At 52.0% G+C, this 21,660-nt stretch overlaps 1 protein-coding gene across 1 annotated transcript; it reads left to right on the top strand.

The window, feature by feature from the left end:
* Nucleotides 1-1,115: 1,115 nt before the first annotated feature.
* On the top strand, nucleotides 1,116-20,911 carry LOC147099827 (ferritin heavy chain-like). Its single transcript, XM_085969248.1, has 6 exons — nucleotides 1,116-1,181; nucleotides 2,900-3,046; nucleotides 3,252-3,377; nucleotides 19,577-19,723; nucleotides 20,105-20,230; nucleotides 20,579-20,911. Exons 1-6 carry the CDS (start codon nucleotides 1,116-1,118, stop codon nucleotides 20,729-20,731), a joined length of 765 nt encoding a protein of 254 aa, XP_085825374.1. The 3' UTR covers nucleotides 20,732-20,911.
* The last annotated feature ends 749 nt before the right edge of the window (nucleotides 20,912-21,660 follow it).

Genomic DNA, 21,660 nt, shown 5'->3' with positions numbered 1-21,660 from the left:
CAATGGCTGAAGGGTCGATAACCAGAGGACACAGATTTAAGATGATTAGCAAAAGAACCAGAGGCGACAGGAGGAAAAACGTTGTTACACAAGGAGTGGTTAGGATTGGGAATGCGCTGCCTGATGGGGCGGTGGATACAGATTCAATAGTGGCCTTCAAAAGGGAATTGGATAAATACTTGAAGTAGAAAAAAGTTCCAGGTTCCTGGGGAAAGAGCGGGGGAGTGGGACTAACTGGATTGCTCTTTGAACGAGCCGGGACAGACTCGATGGGCCGAATGGTCTCCTTCTGTGCTGCACTATTCTATGATTCTATGACGACCAGAACCGTGCATCGTACTCCAAGTGTAGTCTAACCGAGGTTCTATACCAATTTAACACGTTGAACTCGGGTGCGGTTCGGCTGCAAGCACTCCCCGCACTGAGGTCAGAACGGCACTAATGGTAACTGTTTGCATCTCACAAAATCTATGAGGTCGACGTTCACCCCGCTCCGTGCCGATACATTTCCTACAGTCTGACTACAAAGAAGCACAGCCCTGGTAGCAGCTCCCCGAGTGACGGGCTAGAAAATACACAGAGAAACATAGAAGATTGGAGCATCAGTCGGCCATTCAGCAACTCGAGCCTGTTCAGCCATTTAATGAGATCGCGGCTGATCATCCAAATTCAGTACCCTGTCCCTGCTTTCTCCCCATATCCCTTGATCCATTTAGCCTCAAGAAATATATTCAAATCCTTCTTGAATATATTTAATGAATTTTCCTCAACTGCCCTGTGTGGCAGAGAATTTCACAGGTTCACCACTCTCTGGGTGAAGAAATTCCTCCTCATCTCAGTCCTAAATGGCTTCCCACTTATCCTTAGACTGTGACCCCTGGTTCTGGACTCCCCGCCATCGGGAACATGCCTGTTTTTCTGGAAGAGAAATTTCTGTCTTTACATTCGAAGGGATTGTGTGATGGGGAGAAATATTTAATGGAAAGTCAAGCCTCATGGGTCCCGGTTCTACAGAATCTGAAAATGTGAAATGAATAATACTCTGGTGTATGTTCCATAACACACAAAGATGTTTCCAATCAATTGATTCCATTTTTAGAATATTAATTCACGGGATGTGGGCGTCGCTGTCAACGGCCAGAATGTATTGCTCGGCGCGAGTCGCCCTGGAGAAGGTGGGGGTGAGCCGCCTTCTTGAACTCCGTGCGGTGAAGGTACTCCCACAATGCTGTTAGGCAGTGAGTTCCAGGATTTTGACCCAGCGACGATGAAGGAACAATTGTAGGAAAATTCATCGATAGCGAAGGATGATTCTCAGCACCTTGAGCTTTTGGAAAGCAGCAAATTGTCATTTAATTCAAATGAGAGCATCAAACAACGAGAGACTTTCCGATTTGAAGAAGGTCAAGGAACCCAAAAGCAATGACATCACCGAGACTGATCTCCCAAACCTGCCGGTTTTCCATAGCTCTGATTGGCTCTGGGTCTCACCCCCTCCTCCCCCACACCCCCTCTCCTTTGTTAATTGGTGCCTGGATTCAGGAAAGATTCCTGATTGGCTCTCAGGGATTGTCAATCATCATTGGTGATGTCATTCCTTGTTTGAATGCAGGCTGTCCCAGTAGTATAAATACAAGAGCTTGAGTTAGAAAGGGTTAGTTTTTGAACTTTCTAGGTGCTAGTGAGCAGTAATAGTATAACAGGAAATAGTGAAGATGGCCTCCCAAGTACGTCAGAACTACCACAAGGACTGTGAGGATGCTGTCAACAAGCAAATTAACATGGAGCTCTATTCCTCCTATGTTTATCTTTCCATGGTGAGTCTTGTATTCCTTGTTGCTGTATTCTTAAAAGCTGGACATTCTGTAGTTCCATGAACTGGCTTTCAACTATATTTCTCTTGACTTCCTTACCTGGGGAAGCAATCTTTGAGCAGTGAGTACTTCAGGGTGAGCTTGTTGTGTTGATGGCCTGCTCCTTGTAGCAGCTGCACTCTGTTGACCAGGTTTAATATATGGAACTAGCTCAGCTGCTGCCTGAGTTTGTAACAGAAGAGCACAAACCTGGTCAAGTGACTGTTGGTGCTTGTTGACATGAGACAAAGTTCAGTTTCAGTGGGGTGACTGTAGTGAGTGACATGTTGGCAGGTCCTCACTAGCTTTCTCTTTAACTGGAAGTGAAGTTCTGGGAATCCTGGTGTTGAAGCCTTGTTCACTGTGCCTAGATCTCTTTGGCTACAAGGCACTTTGGGAGGTAGTCAATGAAGCCACCTGTTATGTGGGAAATGCAGCAGCCAATTTGTGCACAGTAAGCTTGCACAAACAATGAGACTCATCAGATCATCTGTTTTGGTTGAGGGATAAATATTGGTCTGGGAATCTGGAGAGAACTCCCCTGTTCTCTGAAGTAGTGCCTTGAGATCTTTCACATCCACCTGAGGACAGACAGGGCCTCTGTTTAACATCTCATCTGAATGACAGAAAGTAGAGGAGGGACTACTTATCCAGCAGTAGAGTTTAGTTTGACTGTTCATGAAATATAATCCTGAACTGTAGTTTATAGTTTTTATTTGTTGGTTGACTGTTTCATCCTGGTTCTTGGGAGAAGAAGCTGGCCAACATGTTCAGATTAGTGAAGTGAATTGCATTTTGCTAGTTAACCAATGGTATCTTAAGGATCAAGGGAGAAGCCAGGGACAGGGTACTTGTTTGGATGATCAGCCATGATCTCACTAAACGTTGGAACAGGCTCAAGGGGCCGAATGGCCTACTGCTCCTATCTTCTATGGTTCTATCTTTTTGCAAGATTAAGAACTCACTAGCTAACTAGGGGTAAATATAATCTTGCATTGTATATGAAGATCTAGGTCTGCTGAAGCTGTTTAAAATTCTCTCCACAGTCCTATTACTTTGACCGGGATGATGTTGCCCTGCGTCACTTTGCCGAGTTCCTCAAGGAGCAGTCACATGAGAAACACGAGGATGCTGAGAAACTGATGAAATTCCAGAATCGGCGTGGAGGCCGAATCCTCTTGGAGGACATCAAGGTTGGATTCAATAAATGAGTGGCCTTCTGTTGGGTTCCCCTTGTTTCCAATACTTTCTAAAGCAATGCTGTCATTTTATATTCCTGTGACACATTGGTTCATGGTAACATGGATTTCTGGCTGCTTTTCACCCCTGTTTTCCTTGTGCTGCCTTGTGTCTTTTTTGTTTAATTCATTGTAAGTGAACTGTGACTTTCACCTTCAGAAACCAGAGCAGGATGAGTGGAGCAATGGTCTGGAGGTGATGCAGAGAGCTCTGCAGATGGAGAAGAATGTCAACCAGAGTCTGCTGGATCTGCACAAACTCTCCACTGGGAGCACTGACCCTCATGTAAGTTCTTGGTGGGTTTTTGGGTATGTTGGAGGTGGTGGAACCTTGCTGTCCTTGAGCTGATTCAACAATCTACATGCCCAATCGCGTTGTGTTGGGGTGTCTCCTGGGTTCTTTAGGGGGTTGGGGTGAGGATGGGACAGTTGGCCTTATGTGGACATTGAGAATAAGTGTGTCGCAGTGGTTCCAGGATCTAAGCATCTATTGTACAGGAATTACTAGATCATTTGAGCAAATTTACATCATCTCAATTACACCACTTGACTATCCTCCAGTCCATGAGGATTAAAATCCCAACTCTAGATGAAGTGGGGGGAGCTTGGATGTTCCTTGATATCTGCTACTGGCTATAACTAGTTTCACTTTTTTTGTTTCTTTCAGTTGTGTGACTTCCTGGAGACCCACTACTTGGATGAGCAAGTGAAGATGATCAAGAAGCTTGGAGATCACATCACCAACTTGAAGAGACTGGGAGCCCCTGAGAATGGCATGGGAGAGTACCTGTTTGACAAGCACACCCTGGGGGAGAGTGACTGAAGCTTATTGTGTTCAGTACTCGTGTTTTATATAATTGTGTGGGAGACCCTGTCCTTCAGGGAATGATGGGTTGTGTGACTTTGTACAAAGAGCTGTGAGACCTGGGCTCTTAATGTAATATCAACTGTCACTAACTGTAAATAAACTGTTCAACATTGGACTAGATTTTGTCTCCTTGTAAATTTGAGTGGTTGCTTATTTTCTGATAACATTTGGTTGTCTTCAGACAAGAGCTACGCTGGGCTGTGTCCTCTGAGATGGTGTGCGTTGGCGACGTATTTCTTCCACCAGCTGCACGGCCTCAATTACGCCACGCAGCTCCTGTTTGTGAAAGTGGGCGGCATGCGTGCCAGCTTGCGGGAGCTGCCTGTCTTCTACCAGGAACTGCTATGGGTTTGGAACTACGTCGCTTCCAGGCGGAGCTCTTACCCCTCTCGGGAGCAGCGGCTCTCCTTCGGGAGCTGTTGCTCAGGAATCCGCACCTCCACGACCGTGGGTTCGGGTGGCTGGCGGAGCACAAGGCTGTGCCTGGCAAGGTGACCAGAGTCGGGGATCTGCTCGATGGCGGAGGAGCGGGCTGGATGGCGCCAGAGGAGCTGGCGTGGCGCCTGTCCTGGGCCAACGTCCGGCTCGCGGTCCAAGCCATTGAGTCGGTGAAAGTGGCACTGGGCCCCGGCTCCACTAGGTGTATCGAGGCGGCTTGAGCACGTGGGGCGATACCGTCCGAGCTTGCCCCCGTTCAGACGGAGTTCCTAATCGGCGCCCGGCCCCGAAACTCCCCTCGGAAACCGGCTCCTCACAACTTGCGCCGTCTCGAGGAAAGACCCTCCGTGCCTTTTCATTCCGCGCGGAGGAGTTTCCTGTACGGGCTGCTCCTGCGCAGACACCACTTTGCTGTCTGCGTCTGCCGTCCGGACACGCCTTGGCGTGGCATCTTGCTGACCGGCGGTGGCGGAGGTCCCCAATGGAGGGCTCTCTACGCGGGAGTCCTCCCTTGTTCCATCGGGGACTTGGCCTGGAGGGTGTTGCACGGAGCGGTCCCGTGCAATATGGTTTTAAATAGGTTCACGGACCCCCAGGCCGCCTGCATTTTTTGCGGCCTGGAGGAGTCCGTGTTTCATGTTTCCATAGAATGTGAGAGGTTGCAGCCCCTCTTTCATTACCTGAAGAGGCTGCTCCTCGATTTTTGGTTGCACTTCAGTCCCACGCTCCGGATCTACGGTCACCCTTGTGGGCCTGGCTAAAAAAGCCATCAATTGGTCCAGGGGGTCGTTCAGCCGGATTGCCTGCCTCTCTTCCGCGGCCATGTTCGCGCCCGGGTGGCCCTGGAGATGGAGCACGCGGTGTCCGCCGGCACGCTTGAGTATTTCTGCCACCGGTGGGCGCCGCGGGGACTGGAGTGCCTCGTCAACCCGGAAAACCAAATTTTAATTTGATTTAAGTTTTAGTTGAACTTTTGTTAATTTACAGTCAAATTTGTTGTTGGTCCCAACTAAAAGAGTACACTGGGCTGTGTTTACACAGAATGTGAGGTGGCAGCCCTCCTTTCATTCATTATGTGAAAGGAGCTGCTCAATTTTGGGTTGCACTTCAGTCCCACGCTCCTGATCTTCGGTCACCCAGTGTGGAGGGAGCAGGCAGATGAGAGGACCTTCTCGGAGGACTGCTCCTGGGCCTTCCCAAAAAGGCCATTAACTGGTCCAAGCAGCGGGCGGTTGAGTGTTGTTCGGCCCGATTGCCTGCCTGTCTTCCGTGGCCATGTTTGCGCCTGGTTCTCCCTGGAGATGGAGCACGCGGTGTCGGCCAGCATGCTCGAGCCCTTCTGTGACGGGTAGGCTCCGCAGCGACTGGAATGCATCATCAACCCCAGCAACCAAATTTTAAGTTTCATTTGATGTTTTAAGTTGCAGACAATTTGTTTAAACACCCAATCTAGTCTAGTAGAATTGTCCTAATTCAAATCTGGGAGTTCCAACTGGCCTTTATGGGATACTTTTCTTGGTGAAGATCATTTCTGTTGGTGGGGAGGGGGTGAAGAACAATACTCTCTTCATGGAGTCCCATTGGCTTAGAACCACACTGCACTAGGTTCCTACGGCTAAAGCTGCCACTTCTAAGCCTAATGGAGAGTTGGAGAATAGAGCAAGGTAACTATAGGATAAACAATTAGAGACGTGGTCACAGTGTTAGAGCTTTATCTGAGTTTTGACCTTGGGTGAAAATCTGAGGTTATTCTCAACATACCTGTATCACATGAACACGTGTGTCAGTCCACTAGTCCCACTTTTCCTTACTTCATCTTTCATTCAATAGTGTTAGACCTTTGATGTGCTTTCTTAGCCTGTTCCTTCCTGTTGATCCCACAGTGTTGTGGTCCAATCAGGAACACAAGGTATCCATGGAACCCCAGCACCATCCTTCCCTGACCAGATTGAGGGAAACCTCAGTAATTCTCATCTCAGAATGATTTACTGGACTTCCTGTTCCACCAGAGAAGATTCACCAGTCTCCTCGCCTCTTTCCATTTGTACTTTCCTTCTCGACAGTCAAACATCAAGAGAGATTAATCACTAAAACAAGTCTATAACAGATAGTCTCTTCACATCAGTGGAACAAAGTCTACACAACCAACACTACACACAGTGATTGCCAGCAACTGGGTCCAGGCAGCAGAGGGTCCTTCGGCCGACTGACTGCCGCTCTTCCGTGGCCACGTTCGTGCCCGGGTGTCCTTGGAGAAGGAGCACGCGGTGAACCCGGCACGCTCGAGGCCGCCTGCGACCGGTGGGCCCCGTGGGGACTGGAGTGATTCATCACCCAGCAACCAAATTTCAACTTAATTTGTTAAGTTTCACTTAATGTTTTGAGTTTAGTTAGTCTCTTTGTTTATGGGTTGCTCAAAAAGAGTACACACAGTGATTGCCTCTCTCTTCCTGCAATCCCCCCAATCCCGTCAGCTTAACTCAAACATCCTTTCCCCGGCAGATAGACCAGACTTACCCCAGTACATGTCAAATACATGGAATGTACTCGTGCAAAAGGTAATATTTAAAACATTACAAAAACACACATACACAGTTAACCATCATTTAAAGCTGGCATGAATCTAATAATGGGGGTGAGGCGGACCTACAAATACAAAGGGATCGGGATAGGTGGGTGGAAAATGGCATATAATGTGGGAAAATACAAAAGAATGAGACTAGGGAAAAGAAAGACTTGCATTTCTATAGCGCCTTTTACGACCACCGGACGTCTCAAAGCACTTGACAGCCCATGAAGTACTTTTTGAAGTGTAGTCACTGTTGTAATGTAGGAAGCATAGCAGCCAATTTGCACACAGCAAGCTCCCACAAACAACAATGTGATAATGACTGGATCATCTGTTTTTGTTATGTTGGTTGAGGGATTAATATTAAAAGAAAGCACAATTTACACTTCATCTAGAGCCATCCTTTGTTTCTTAACCTGTCCCATTACCATCTCCCTTTGCCTTGAATATCTCTCAATGTCTCTTAATCTCTCCTGCCGTCCATCCTATCACAGACCGTCCCTTTTGTTCTTTCCTCCCCTCCCCCCTTTCCCAGCCTCTTCACTTGCTTAAGAATCTGTTCCATTTCTGGCTTTTTTCCAGTTCTGACGAAAGGTCATCGACCTGAAACGTTGACTCTGTTTCTCTCTTCACAGACGCTGCCTGACCTGCCGAGTGTCTCCGGCATTTTCTGTTTTTATTTGAGGGATAAATAGGACAACCCAGCCTATCCAATCTTTCCTCATAGCTAAAATTCTTCAGCCCAGGCAACATCCTCGTAAATCTCCTCTGTACCCTCTCTAGTGCAATCACATCCTTCCTGTAATGTGGTGACCAGGACTGCACGCAGTACTCTAGCTGCGGCCTAACCAGTGTTTTATACATTTCAAGCATAACCTCCCTGCTCTTATATTCTATGCCTCGGCTAATAAAGCAAGTATCCCGTGTGCCTTCTTAACCACCTTATCTACCTGTCCAGCTACCTTCAGGGATCTGTGGACATGCACTCCAAGGTCCCTCTGATCTTCTGCACTTCTGTGTCCTACCCTTGTGTATTCCCTTGCCTTGTTAGCCCTCCACAAATGCATGACCTCACACTTCTCCAGATTGAATTCCTTTTGCCACTGTTCTGCCCACCTGACCAGTCCATTGATATCTTCCTGCAGTCTTCAGCTTTCTTCATTATCAACCACACAGCCAATTTTTGTATCATCTGCAACCTTCTTAATCATACTTCTTACATTCAAGTCTAAATCATTGATATATACCACAAAAAGCAAAGGACCCAGTACTGAGCCCTGCGGAACCCCACTGAAAACAGCCTTCCAGTCACGAAAACACCCTTCGACCATTACCCTTTGTTTCCTGCCTCTGAGCCAATTCTGGATCCAACTTGCCCCTTTGCCTTGGATATCATGGGCTTTTACTATTGTGACCAGTCTGCCTTGCAGGACCTTATCAAAAGCCTTGCTAAAATCCATATAGATTACATCAAACGCACTACCCTCATCGACCCTCCTCAAAAAATTCAATCAAGTTAGTCAGACAGGATCTTCCCTTAACATATCCATGCTGACTGTCCCTGATTAATCCGTGTCTTTCTAAATGAAGATTTATCCTGTCGCTCGGAAATGTTTCCAATAATATTCCCAACACTGATGTTAGGCTGACTGGCCTGTAATTATTCGGTCTATCCCATTCTCCATTTTTAAACTTCTTCTTCTCCTTCGGCAGTCCCTCCGAACCGAGGATGACTTGCTTCCACATTTAAAACGAGTTCTCAGGTGACTGATGAGTCCAATGCAGGACCTGCAGTCTCTGTCACAGGTGAGGCAGACGGTGGTTGAAGGGGGCAGGTGGGTGGGGTGCTTGGGTTGACGTGCGCTCCTTGCGCTGCCTGCGCTTAGCTTCCGCTTGCTCCCGGCGAAGAGACTCGATGTGTTCGGCGCCTTCCCGGATTCTTCTACTCCACTTTGTGCGGTCTTGGGCCAGGGATTCCCAGGTGTCGGTGGGGGATGTTACACTTTTTCAAGGAGGCTTTGAGGGTGTCCTTGATGCATTTCCTCTGCCCACCTGGGGCTCTCTTGCCGTGCCGGAGCTCCGAGTAGAGCGCTTGTTTTGGGAGTCTCGTATCGGGCATGCGGACAATGTGACCCGTCCATCGGAGCTGATCGAGCGTTGTCAAAGCTTCGATGCCGGTGATGTTGGCCTGAGCGCGATCACTGACGTTGGAGTGTCTATCCTGCCAATGGATTTGCAGGATCTTGCGGAGGCAGCGTTGGTGGTACCTCTCCAGTGCTTTGAGGTGCTTGCTGTACATGGTCCCTTTTTAAACAACGGTACCACGTTAGCAGTCCTCCAGTCCTCTGGCACCACACCTGAAGCCAGAGAAGATTGGAAAATGATGGTCAGAGCCTCTGCTATTTCACACGCACTTTCCATTCGCCTGACCCGCTTTGCAGACTCACTGATCTGGTTGGATGTTGCCTCAAACCCACAGATACCTGAAAATGACCAACCCACTGAACCACGCAGAACTATTAAAAAGACACTGACTCGCAAACAACGGAGGATTCAATTAACCTGGGCAAGGTGGCCCTCAACTGGTCCAGGCAGAGCGCAGTCGATGGGGGGGGGTGGTGTTCGCTCCGGCTGCCCGCCTCTCTTCCGTGGCTACAACCAATGCCTGGGTGTCCCTGAAGAGGGAGCACGCAGTGTCTGACGGTTCCCTTTGAGGCTTTCCCTAACCGGTGGGCACCAGAGGGACTGCAGTGCAGAGTGGATCCAGGGAACTCAATTATAATTTAAAAGGTTTTTATTTTAGTTTTGTCATAATTTGGAACTTATTGTTTGTGCCCCTTTAAAAAGGGGGTAACTTATGGTTTAAATGTTTCTGATTGATGATTTAATCGTCCCAATGGATTAGCCGAAAGATAAGCCTGTGATTCCAGATATTCAAACTGTGTTTGAGGAAAGTCAGGGCGATTGGGATCCTTATTTTTTTTCTATAAATTTAAATGCCCCAGCTGCTGTGGATGGATTTCAACTCACGTCCCATTAATCAAAGCCTCTGGATTACTAGTTCAGTAAATTTACCACTAGGCTACTGTTCCCTTCCCTTGGGGTCCTTATTGCCTTGTCAGCCAATGACACTCATTTTTCAAAGTTCTGATTGGCTCTGGGAGTCATCTCCCCCTCCTCCCTTTACTTGATCCTATTTTTGTGAAAACATAAATTTAGACAACTAAAAACTGTAAATAAACCATTAAAACTTCAAATAAACCTTAAGAATCAAATTAAAATTTGGTTTTCCAACCCAATTGTGCACTCCAGTCCCCGCGGCGCCCACCGGTCAGGAAAGTGATCGAGCGCGCCGGCGGACACCGCGTGCTCCATCTCCAGGGCCACCCGGGCGCGAACATGGCCACGGAAGAGAGGGAGGCAATCCGGCCGGACGACCCCCTCGACCGCCCGCTGCCTGGACCAATTAATGGCTTTCTTTGCCAGGCCCAGGAGCAGACCCACGAGGAGGTCCTCCAAACCGCCCGCTCCCCTCCGCACCGGGTGACCATAGATCAAGAGCGTGGGGCTGAAGTGCAACCAAAACTTGAGGAGCAGCCCCTTCAAATAATGGAAGAGGGGCTGCAACCTCTCACACTCGATATATATATGAAATACGGACTCCTCCAGACCGCAGAACAAACATGCGGTCCGGGAGTCCGTGAACCTACTTAAATACCTATTGCACGGGACTGCCCTGTGCAACACCCTCCCGGCCAAGTCCCCAATAGAACAAGGGAGGACTCCCGCATAGAGAGCCCCCCATTGGGGACCTCCGCCTCCGTCGGAAGGTAAAACGGCACGCCACGGCGTGTCCGGACGGCAGGCGAAGATGGCAAAGTGGAAGGTGTGCAGGAGCAGCCCGTACAGGAAACCCCTCCGTGCGGAATGAAAAGGCACGGAGGGTATTTCCTCGAGACGGCTCAAGTTGTGAGGCGCCGGCTCCCGAGGGGGGGTTCGGGGCTGGGCGCCGACAAGGAATTCCGTCTGAACGGGGGAAAGCTCAGACGGGATCGCCCCACACGCCTGAGCCACCTCGATACGCCTCGTGGTGCCGGGGCGCACTTTCGCCTTTATCGACTCGATGGCATCGGCCGCGAGCTGGACGTTGACCCAAGACATGCGCCTCGCCAACTCCTCCGGCGCCATCCAGCCCGCTCCTCCGCCATCGAGCAGATCCCCGACTCGAGTCACCTTGCCAGCCACAGCTCTGCGCTCCGCCAGCCACCCGAACCTGCGGACGTGGAGGTGCGGATTCCTGAACAGTGGCTGCCGAAGGACAGCCACCATTCCTGTCGGGGGAGAGCTGCGCCTGGAAGCGACCCGGTTCCAAACCCATAGCAGTTCCTGGTAGAAGACAGGCAGCCCCCGCAGGCTGGCACGCGTGCCACCCACTTCCACAAACAGGAGCTGCGTGTCATAATTGAGGCCACGCAGCTGGCGGAAAAAATACGTCGCCAGCGCGCACCATCTTGGAGGAATCTCAACGTACAGGTATCTCTGCAACGTCTGAAGACGGAAAGTCGCAGCCTGGGTGCGAAGGCACACCAGCGCCTGACCGCCCTCCCTAAGCGGGAGACTCAGAACCGCGGCAGAGACCCAGTGCATCCTGTTGTTCCAGAAGAAGTCGACGAGCTTCTTCTGTATCTTGGCGACAAACGCAGGGGGAGGGATCAGAGTAACCAACCGGTACCACAACATGGCGGCCACCAGTTGGTTTATGACCAACGCCCGACCCCTGTAGGACAACACTCGGAGCAATCCCGTCCAGCGACCTAAGCGAGTGGCGACTTTGGCCTCCAACTCGTGCCAGTTCGCCGGCCAGGCGTCCTCGGCCGGGCTGAGGTAGACTCCCAAGTAGAGGAGGTGCGTAGTGCTCCAGGCGAAGGGCCTGAACTCCTCCGGCAGGGAGTCCACCTGCCACTGACCCACCAGGAGTCCAGAACATTTCCCCCAGTTGATCCTGTCGGAGGATGCGTCCGAGTAAATCTGCTGGCATTCCCGCATCCTCCGCAAGTCAACGGGATCCGTGACCATGAGGAGCACGTCATCGGCGTAAGCCGAGAGGACCACCTCCACGCCCGGCCCTTGCAGAGCCAGTCCCGTCAACCTCTTCCGCAAGAGGCGCAGGAAAGGCTCCACGCAAATGGCATATAACTGGCCGGACATGGGGCATCCCTGACGCACCCCCCTCCCGAAGCGAAGGGGCGCCGTCAAGGACCCGTTAACTTTAATCAGACACTCCGCGGCAGCGTACAGAAGTCGGATCCGGGCGACAAAATGCGTCCCGAACCCGAATGCGCGCAGAGTCCCGAAAAGATACTCGTGATCCACCCTGTCGAACGCCTTCTCCTGATCTAGGGAAAGGAAGGCGACCGACAGACCAGCCCTCTGGGAATGGTGGAGCAAGTCCCGGACCAGATGGATGTTATCATGAATAGACCGGCCCGGGACCGTGTAGGACTGGTCGGGGTGGATCATGTGGGCCAGCACGGCGCCAAGGCGAGCAGACATGGCCCTGGCAAAAATTTTATAATCCGTGCTGAGGAGGGAGACCGGGCGCCAGTTCTTAAGAAGCCGGAGATCGCCCTTCTTAGGCAGCAGGACAATCACTGCCCTGCGCCACGAGAGGGGCATCTCCCCGGTCACCAAACTTTCCCCCAGGACCCGCGCGTAGTCGCCCCCCAGGACGTCCCAGAACGCCCTGTGGAACTCCACGGTCAGCCCGTCCAGCCCCGGGGACTTCCCCCTAGAGAGCTGGCGGAGGGCGCCGGTCAGCTCCTCCAGACACAGAGGAGCATCCAATTTTTCGGCGCCCTCCATGCCGACCTTCGGCAGGTCCTCCCACAAAACTCTGCGCGCGTCCTCGCTGGACGGATCCGGAGAGAACAGAGCCCCGTAATAGGCGCGGGTCTCCGCGCGGATTCCCTCCGGATCCGAGACCGGAGATCCGTCGTCGGCCAGCAGCTCCAGGAGCTGCTTACGGACCCCCCGTCTTTTTTCCAGCGAGTAGAAGAAGGGGGAGCCGCGGTCCAGGTCCCGCAGGAACTGAATCCGCGACCTCACGAACGCGCCTCGGGACCCGACGAGCTGCAGGTCCTTCAGCGCGCCCTTCTTCTCTTCGTACACCAACCGCAGGGCCGGGTCCTCGACGACTTGACCGAGACGGGACTCCAGGTCGAGCACCTCCTTCTCCAACCGCCCGACCCTGGCTTCCCGCCTCTTGGTCGACCCCCTCGCATACTCCTGACAGAAGAGACGGACGTGAGCCTTGCCCACGTCCCACCATAGCCTCAAGGAGGGGAAGCCCCCCTGCTTCCTTCTCCAGCCGGCCCAGAACCGACGAAACGAATCCTGGAACCGCGCGTCCTCCAGCAGCAGGTTGTTAAAATGCCAGTACGCGGACCCCACCGCCGCGCGCAGCAGAACGAGCTCCGCCCACACCAGGTGGTGGTCCGCGCACGGCACCGGCCGCACGGAAGCCGCCGGAACGCAGGAAACGTATGCCCTGGAAATGTAGAGGCGGTCGATTCTGGACGCACCTCTCCCAGGCCTCACACAAGTGAAAGCGCTGGAGTCGGGATGGAGATTTCGCCAGACGTCCACCAAGTCGAGGGACCCGACCAGGTCCCTCAACTTCTCCATCGCCGCCGGGCATCGCAGGTGGCCGGTGCGGTCCCTTGCCTCGAGGGTGCAATTAAAATCCCCCCCGAGGACAACGCACTCGCCCGCGTCGATGGAGCCCAGAAGAGTGGACACTTCTTCAAAGAAGCGCGCTTGCTGCGCACCGGCCCCAGGGGCGTACACGTTCACTAAATGGAGCGGCACGCCCCCCAGGCGAACAGTGACCTGGAGCAAGCGGCCCGGCACGAGCTCCTTGACCCCCAAGATCTCCGGCTGAAAATGCGGGGCCAGCAAAATAGCCACCCCACTGGAAACATTGGAGAGGTGACTCATGCTGACCCCTCCTTGCCACTCCAGGAGCCACGTGGCCTCGTCTCCCGGAACGGTGTGGGTTTCTTGCAGGAAGCACACCGCATACTTCCCGTCCCGAAGGACCGAAAAGTTATTAAATCTGCGGCTAGCTTCCCTGCTGCCGTTGATGTTGAGGCTGGCTATGGTTATCTTCATTTCAGAAGCATAATCCAACCCCTACTTAACTCTAACGGGGGAAGGGAGGGTGGCCGCTAGTCGACCGCCACTCCCTTTGCAGCCCAGTGAGGAAGGACCGGAACTGACGCAGCTCGAGCGGGTCCACGCCCACGTCCGCGACCATGGTCTTGAAGGCGACGCGGGCCGACCCGACGAGCAGCGCCAGCCCCGACCATCTATCGAGGGCCAGCCGGGTCCTTTGACGACCCTGGCACGTGGCCACAAAGTCCCGGAGATCCTCAATGGGAATGAGGGGGGTCCCGGCGAGGGGCGCGAGGTCCTCCATCTCCTCATCAGCGATGGAGTCGCATTCCTCCTCCGCCCCCACCACCGAGTCCCCCTCCTCCTCCGGGGGGTCGCCACCGGCGGCCGACCCGTCCGCCACGCGGAGCGCAGCGAGCGGCTCGGCCGCGACGGCCGGCCCCGCCTCCGCCCGGATCCCACCCCCAGGATCGGTAGCGGAGGATTCCTCCCTGGGCTCCTCTAGGGGCGCCGGGCCAGAAGACGGCGGCGGTTCAGAGCCCCCCTCCGCCCCAGGCACCAGAACGACCGGAGAGATCGGAGAGTAGGTAAAAACGAACTCCTCCATGTTGCCCGGCGCCGGAGACAGAGACAGAGACAGAGGGCCCCCCTCTTCCGCGCCACCGGCCTCCGACCCAGCGGATGGGGTAATTTCGGTCAACCCCTGGACGAGGTCGAGCAGCACCTGGGAGACGACCGGGTCACTTTGGGCGAGCTCATCATCCGAGGACTCGCCCGACCCGGACCCCAGGCCGCCCGACCCGTCGAGGGGTAACGGTACCGATAAGGGGTCTACTGCCGCGGGTTGCTCCGCGACCCCCCCCACGGGCAGGGTCTCGTCCCCATCCCCGGGAGGCACGAGCTGGGCAGACACCTCTGCCTCAGCCCCCCTAGGGACAGGCGACCCCTGCCGTTCGCCCGTGATGGTATTAGCGGTGGGGTGGGGCGCAGTACCCGCGGCGGGCGACGACTCCCCCTGACCGGAGGGACCTTCCCCCTCCCGGTCCTCCTCCTCATCCAGGGGGTCGCGCCTTCTTTTAAGGGCTGAGGGGCAGAGGGAGACCTCCATTTCCGCAGAGGCCACCCCTGCTCCCTCCGGCGGAGCGAGTTCTTCGGGTCCCCCGGGCCCGAGCCCGGCCGCAGATTCTGGCGCTACCGCCTCGGCGGTCGCGGCCACAGGCTCGGACACGAGGGCCCCCCCCCCACCGCACTCCGCGACTAGCGCGGCGACGCTCTCTGGCGTCAGGGGCTCCATATTGTGGGGCACGCCCTCCCCGGGGGGACCCGCCCTCCGGTATTTGCTTTTCCCCCGCGCCTTCCTCCCGACCGGACAACCCTCCCCCCCCCCGCCGGAGGCCAGGATGGCATCGACCTCCGACGACGACCGCACCCCGGTGGTATTTGTTTGAGGGGGGGCACGGCTAGACCCGGGGGGAGGAGCGGCGGCGGTGCCAGCTACGGCCACGCCAGACGATCTGGCGGCCTTGGAGGCGGGGCAGTTCTTACGGATATGCCCCACCTCCCTGCAGGCGTGGCACCGCACGCCGTCCGTCGTGTAGAAGACGCGGTACGGGGTGCCCTCGTGGAGGACTGTAAAGGCCCCGTCCGTCTCCCCCTCCCGCGCCAGCTGGATAAATGCCTGGCGCCAGAAGGAGAAGACATGGCGAAGGCTGGGTTCCCGGAATCCGAGCGGGATTGGCGTAATCGCCGACCTCACCTCCCCAAGTTGGTGCAAGTGGGGGAGGAGGAGCTCACCGGAGATTAAGGGCGGGATGTTTGACAACACGACCCTCTGCGCGGTGGCCTCAAGAGGGTCCACCGGCAGGAAGGTCCCGCCCACGGTGAGCCCCTGGGCGATGGCCAGGGCCACCGCCCGCTCGGACTCCAGGAAGAACACAGCCTTCCCATACATCCTCGAGGCGGCGAGGATGGCTGAAGGGCCGACAACCCCAGCCATCGCCTTCACACAATCCTCGATTGTCATGTTGGGGTGAGTGTAGCTCTTCACCCCGAGCTTCTTTGTAATAAGTCGGAACGGCGACAGGGCAGCGGAAGGAGCGGGAGCAGCCGCGGCTTTGGCCGTCACCGCCGCATACGTTCTCGCTGGCCCCGTCACCGCCGAAGACGTCGAAGCCATACTGGGGTGGTTTGTTTTTTGGGAGCTACACACACCCCAAGTCACAGGCCCTGTGATATTAAGTGGCCTTGGGAGTAAATTTTAATGTCTGCCACCGAGCAGAGGGAGCTTAAAGCCAATGGCCCGCCTCTCCCCTTGATGGAATGATTGGGAGAGGGGCCTCCTCCTCTCTGCTCCAAGTGGCTATTAGTGGTTTCAATGGAGGTGCCCTCTGAGAGAGACAAAGGAGAGGGATAAAGAGAGAGAGAGGGGATGGGTGGGAAGGAGGGGGGGCCGCAAAGGCAGGGTCCGCACTCTAGGTGGTTGTTGGTGGGTGGGTGTCAGCAGGGGTGCACTCCCCGATGGTGACAAAGTCTATGCAGATGGTCTTCGGGCAGGGGGAGAAGATGTCTTCGCCTGGGTAGGCTGGAAGAAGCCCAGGCTCAGCCCCACACCAGGTCTTCTCGATGCAGGTAAGCGAGTAAGAGGCTTCACCTGGGCAGCTCCAGCCGACCCAGGCCAGGCTTTCCGGCCCGTCTTCTTTCCTCCCCCCGCCTAGAATACACAGTCTTTTGGGGAATGCCCAAAAAAGACACCCACCTGCAGATGTTGGAAGTAACGATGCAGCTCCTCCCCTCCTTCCAAGTAGAAGTTGGCTGGTGTTCCTCTCCCCTCTCTCCCTCTCCTGAGATGGAGGCCTTTCCTCTCCTCCTCTCCCTCCAGGCACCTCAGTTGTAGATGGTCTGGCTGTTGGTGGACTGGTGCTTCTCCTTCTTGCCAGGTCAGGAGGCCACCACGCTCTTCTTTCCTCCTGCAGCACTCTGAGGAAGCCAGAGACAACCTGCAGCACTCAGAGCAAGGCAGAGAATGATTCAGGCCTCTGGATTACTGGTTCACTAAATTTACCACTAGGCTACTGTCCCCTTCCCTTGGGGTCCTTATTGCCTTGTCAGCCAATGACACTCATTTTTCTAAGTTCTGATCCTCTTTTTGTGAAAACATAAATTTAGACAAATAAAAACTGTAAATAAACCATTAAAACTGTAAATAAACCAATAACACTTCAAATAAACCTTAATAATCAAATTAAAATTTGGTTCTCCAGCCCAATTATGCACTCCAGTCCCCGCGGCGCCCACCGGTCACGAAAGTGATCGAGCGCGCCGGCGGACACCGCGTGCTCCAGCTCCAGGGCCACCCGGGCGCGAACATGGCCACGGAAGAGAGGGAGGCAATCCGGACGGACGACCCCCTTTCAAAGTTCTGATTGGCTCTGGGCGTCATCTCCCCTCCTCCCTTTACTTGATCCTCTTTTGGTAAAACCATAAATTTAGACACATAAAAACTGTAAATAAACCATTAAAACTGTAAATAAACCAATCAAAGTGTAATAAACCAATAAAACTTCAAATAAACCTCAATAATCAAATTAAAATTTGGTTCTCCAGCCCAATTAAGCACTCCAGTCCCCGCGGCGCCCACCGGTCACGAAAGTGATCCAGCGCGCCGGCGGACACCGCGTGCTCCAGCTCTAGGGCCACCCGGGCGCGAACATGGCCACGGAAGAGAGGGAGGCAATCCGGCCGGACGACCCCCTTTCAAAGTTCTGATTCGCTCTGGGCGTCATCTCCCCTCCTCCCTTTACTTGATTGGTGCTCTGAGAGGCTGCCACTTCTGATTGGGTATTGAGGAATGTCACTCATCACCTAGGCGGCCACGCCCTGGGTTATCCAGCAGTATAAATACTAGGAGTTCGGGGGGTTGGTTAAATCCCAGCTTCTTACTTCAACAAAGTTTAGATTTAGCAATAAATAATAATAATTAGGATGGCTTCTCAAGTGCGTCAGAACTACCACAAGGACTGTGAGGATGCTGTCAACAAGCAGATCAACATGGAGCTCTATTCCTCCTATGTTTATCTCTCCATGGTGAGTCTTGTATTTCTGACCACTTCATAGTGGAGTCTATGTAATGTTACTTTACTAAATTCTGTGCTGTATCTAGCCCACCCCTCAATCTATGCACAGTAAATTCATTTTTAAAGCTATAATTAATATAATGTAATTGATCATCTTGTGCATTAATTAAAAAACTGCCTCTCTGGTCCTTGCAGTAACTGAACCATATTCTGAGTATCTTAATGACTCTCTCTTTCCTGGGCTCTTGTGAGTGTGGTGTTGAAGTTTATATTTGGAATACACTCTGCATTCAAAGTGTGTAAATCATAATTGTTATCCTCACTTCTAAATCACTCCATGGCCTTTCCCTACTTTGCTTTTGCAATGAGGGGATGTAATCTTAAAATTAGAAGTAGCCCATTTAGGAGGGAAGTCAGGAGATACTTTTTCACAAGGGTGGTGGAAATCTGGAACACTTTCTTTACCTGCTTTCTCCTCCCCCCACCTCCTAGCTGTGGATGCTGGGACAATTGGAGCTTTCAAGACAGATGGTTTTGTTGGGTAAGGGTCTCGAGGGGGATGGAGTAAAGCTACAGGTCAGCCATGATCAAATTGAATGGTGAAGTAGGCTTGAGTGGCTGAATGGCCTACTCCTGTTCCTAATATTCTTAATCTCCTAGTTTTAAGTACTAGTTTGTGCCCTTCTGTCTTTTCGCTAACTCCCTTTTGCTTTAATGGTGGTAAATCCTTCAGCCACTTTGACCCTACTCAGGGGAACTCTCCCTTAACTCCTCTGCTTTCCTACTTCTTGACCTTGACCAAGCACTTCAAATTCTGAAGGCTTATGAACCTTTATTCCTTGGTATCTGGTTCTCCTGTGAAATGCCTTGATTAGTGTTGAAGGTGCCAAATTAATGCTGCTTGTGGTAATTTTAGTTCCATGGGATGAATGTAGCCAGTAAGACTCAGACCAGTTTCTCCTCTTTGATGTACTACATGAACTGTGCACTGTGACTAGACTTTAATGGGTTTGCTTCTAATGCCCCTTGGCAATAGTTCTGGGCCAATAATTGTAAGTTACTATTTAATCTGCTCCCACCACCCTTTCAGGCAGTTCATGCACTTGAGTTTGCTCATGTTGCCTCTTTTTTTTTTTTTTTTTTTTTTTTTTTTTTGCCATTTCCATTGGCCAGTTTCCCTATTGCTAGGGGTCAGATTGTCCACTCTACCAGGTTAGTGAAGTAAGTAGGCCTGTGCTAATGTACAACAAGTTCAGTGAGGCTTGAACCCTTTGAAAGAAAGCGAAATCAAGGTTGGCTTTATGTACAATAACCATGATAGGTCTGCTATGAGATACACAACGACTTTTCTGATCTCTCCATAGTCCTATTACTTTGACCGGGATGATGTTGCCCTGCGTCACTTTGCCGAGTTCTTCAAGGAGCAGTCACACGAGGAACTGGAGCACGCGGAGAAACTGATGAAATTCCAGAATCGGCGTGGAGGCCGAATCATCTTGGCGGACATCAAGGTTTGGCTCAATAAACGAGTGACCTTCTGTCTGGAACCCCTTGGACTGATTGTTTCAAATACTTTCTAAAGCAATTGGTTCCAATTTATAACAGGCCAAGTGGGTCCATGACAGAGTTTATACTCCACGAACCAGTTCCCACCGTGTGTCATCTAACCCTATCTGCATATCCTTTTATACACCTCTCCCTAGTACATATCTAGCTTCCCCTTAAATACATCTGTTATTTGACTCCGGTAGTTGTGTTGGCTTAATGCAGTAGTTCTATTTTCTTCAAACACATTGATTCATGGTAAGAGTAGACATTTGCACCCCTAATTTCCTTCAATACTTGTTTGTTTAATCCATTGTACAGTGAACTGTCTGTATTTCCCTTTCCAGAAACCAGCGCAGGATGAGTGGAGCAATGGTCTGGAGGTGATGCAGAGCGCTCTGCAGCTGGAGAAGAATGTCAACCAGAGTCTGCTGGATCTGCACAAACTCTCCACTGAGAGGACTGACGCTCATGTAAGTTCTTGATGCTGTAATGTGGGCATTTGTTAAATTGGAGGTGGTGGAACCTTGAGCCTATTCAAAAGATCTCCATGCCCAATAGCTTTTGTGTTGGTGCTTCTTAGGTTTTTGATTGGTGGGAGCTTGGCCTACTGTGGACATTGACTAGTAAATGTGTCCCAGTGATTCTAGGATCTATGCCCCTATTGTGCAGGAAGTTTAATCTAATGATGCAGTAATTCCATTAATCTCAATTGCACCACTAGACTGTCCTGCAGTCCAAGAGGATTAAACACTCAGGGGAAAGCTAGGATGTTCCTTCAAATCTGCTGCTGGACATAACTAGTTTCCCTCTTTTTCCAGTTGTGTGACTTCCTGGAGACCCACTACTTGGATGAGCATGTGAAGATGATCAAGAAGCTTGGCGATCACATCACCAACTTGAAGAGACTGGGAGCCCCTGAGAATGGCATGGGAGAGTTCCTGTTTGACAAACACAGCCTGGCGGAAGAGTGACTGAAGTGACTGCAGGGATGAAGCCTATTGTGTTTAGTACTTTTATTTATAATTGTGTGCGAGACTCCTGTCCTGTAGGGAATGATGGCTTGTGACTTTGTACAAGAGCTGAGACCTGGGCTCTTAATGTGAAATGTCACTAACTGTAAATAAACTGTTCAATATTGGACTGGATTTTGACTCTTTGTAAATTTTAGTAGTTTTTGTTCCAGTTAGCATAACTTGGTGACATTTCCTGTATTACACTAGGCTGCGCAGCAGTGTTGTCATGGGATTCGGTCATAGAATGGTTATAGCACAGGAGGCCATTCGGCCCGTCGAGCCCGTACGGCTCTCTGCAGGAGCATTTCAGCTCATCCCACTCCCCCACCCTTTCTTCCTGTAGTCCTGCAATTTTTTTCTTTCTGGTATTTTCTAGTTCCCTTTTGAAAGCCACGATTGAATCAGCCTCCACCACCCTCGGGTAGTGCATTCTAGATCCTAACCACTCCCTGCATAAAAATGTTTTTCCTCAGGTTGCCTTTGGGCCTCCTGCCAATCACCTTCAATTGGTGGCCTCTGGTTCTTGAACCTTCTGCCAATGGGAACAGTCATATGAATTTTTTTTTTGCTGCTGTAATTTGACTATATTTAACTTGGATATTCAGACACAGGTTGAAAGATCTCCTTTTCAATTGTAGGTATTTCTTGCAAATACTTCAATCTTGTGTTGCAAATGAAGGGCAATGATTCAGCATCCACAGTGCTCTGGGGTAGAGAATTCCAAAGATATCTTACTAGGAAAGTGTGAATACCCTATTGGGCTTTGTTCTGGGACCCCTCTCCTCCCCCACCATGGTTGACCAACCTGCCAACACTCATGGTCTTGGGTAAGGTATTGAAGGATGAGGAATCCATGTGGAACTGTATTCCCACAAAATATAATCCTT

Source organism: Somniosus microcephalus, chromosome 28 (genome assembly GCF_052327205.1).
Source record: "Somniosus microcephalus isolate GS21.2 chromosome 28, FLI_Smic_1.0, whole genome shotgun sequence".
Taxonomy (NCBI): domain Eukaryota; kingdom Metazoa; phylum Chordata; class Chondrichthyes; order Squaliformes; family Somniosidae; genus Somniosus; species Somniosus microcephalus.
The sequence above is the reverse complement of the archived record's forward strand: the minus strand, read 5'-3'. Positions and strand labels throughout refer to the sequence as shown.

Excerpts from the sequence above, each read along its gene's own strand:
- LOC147099827 (XM_085969248.1), top strand. The coding sequence starts at position 1,116 with ATGTGGGCGTCGCTGTCAACGGCCAGAATGTATTGCTCGGCGCGAGTC. Across the intron at positions 1,182-2,899 it reads TCGCCCTGGAGAAGGTGGGG|TCCTATTACTTTGACCGGGA; the intron begins GTGAGCCGCCTT and ends TTCTCTCCACAG. Across the intron at positions 3,047-3,251 it reads TCCTCTTGGAGGACATCAAG|AAACCAGAGCAGGATGAGTG; the intron begins GTTGGATTCAAT and ends TTTCACCTTCAG.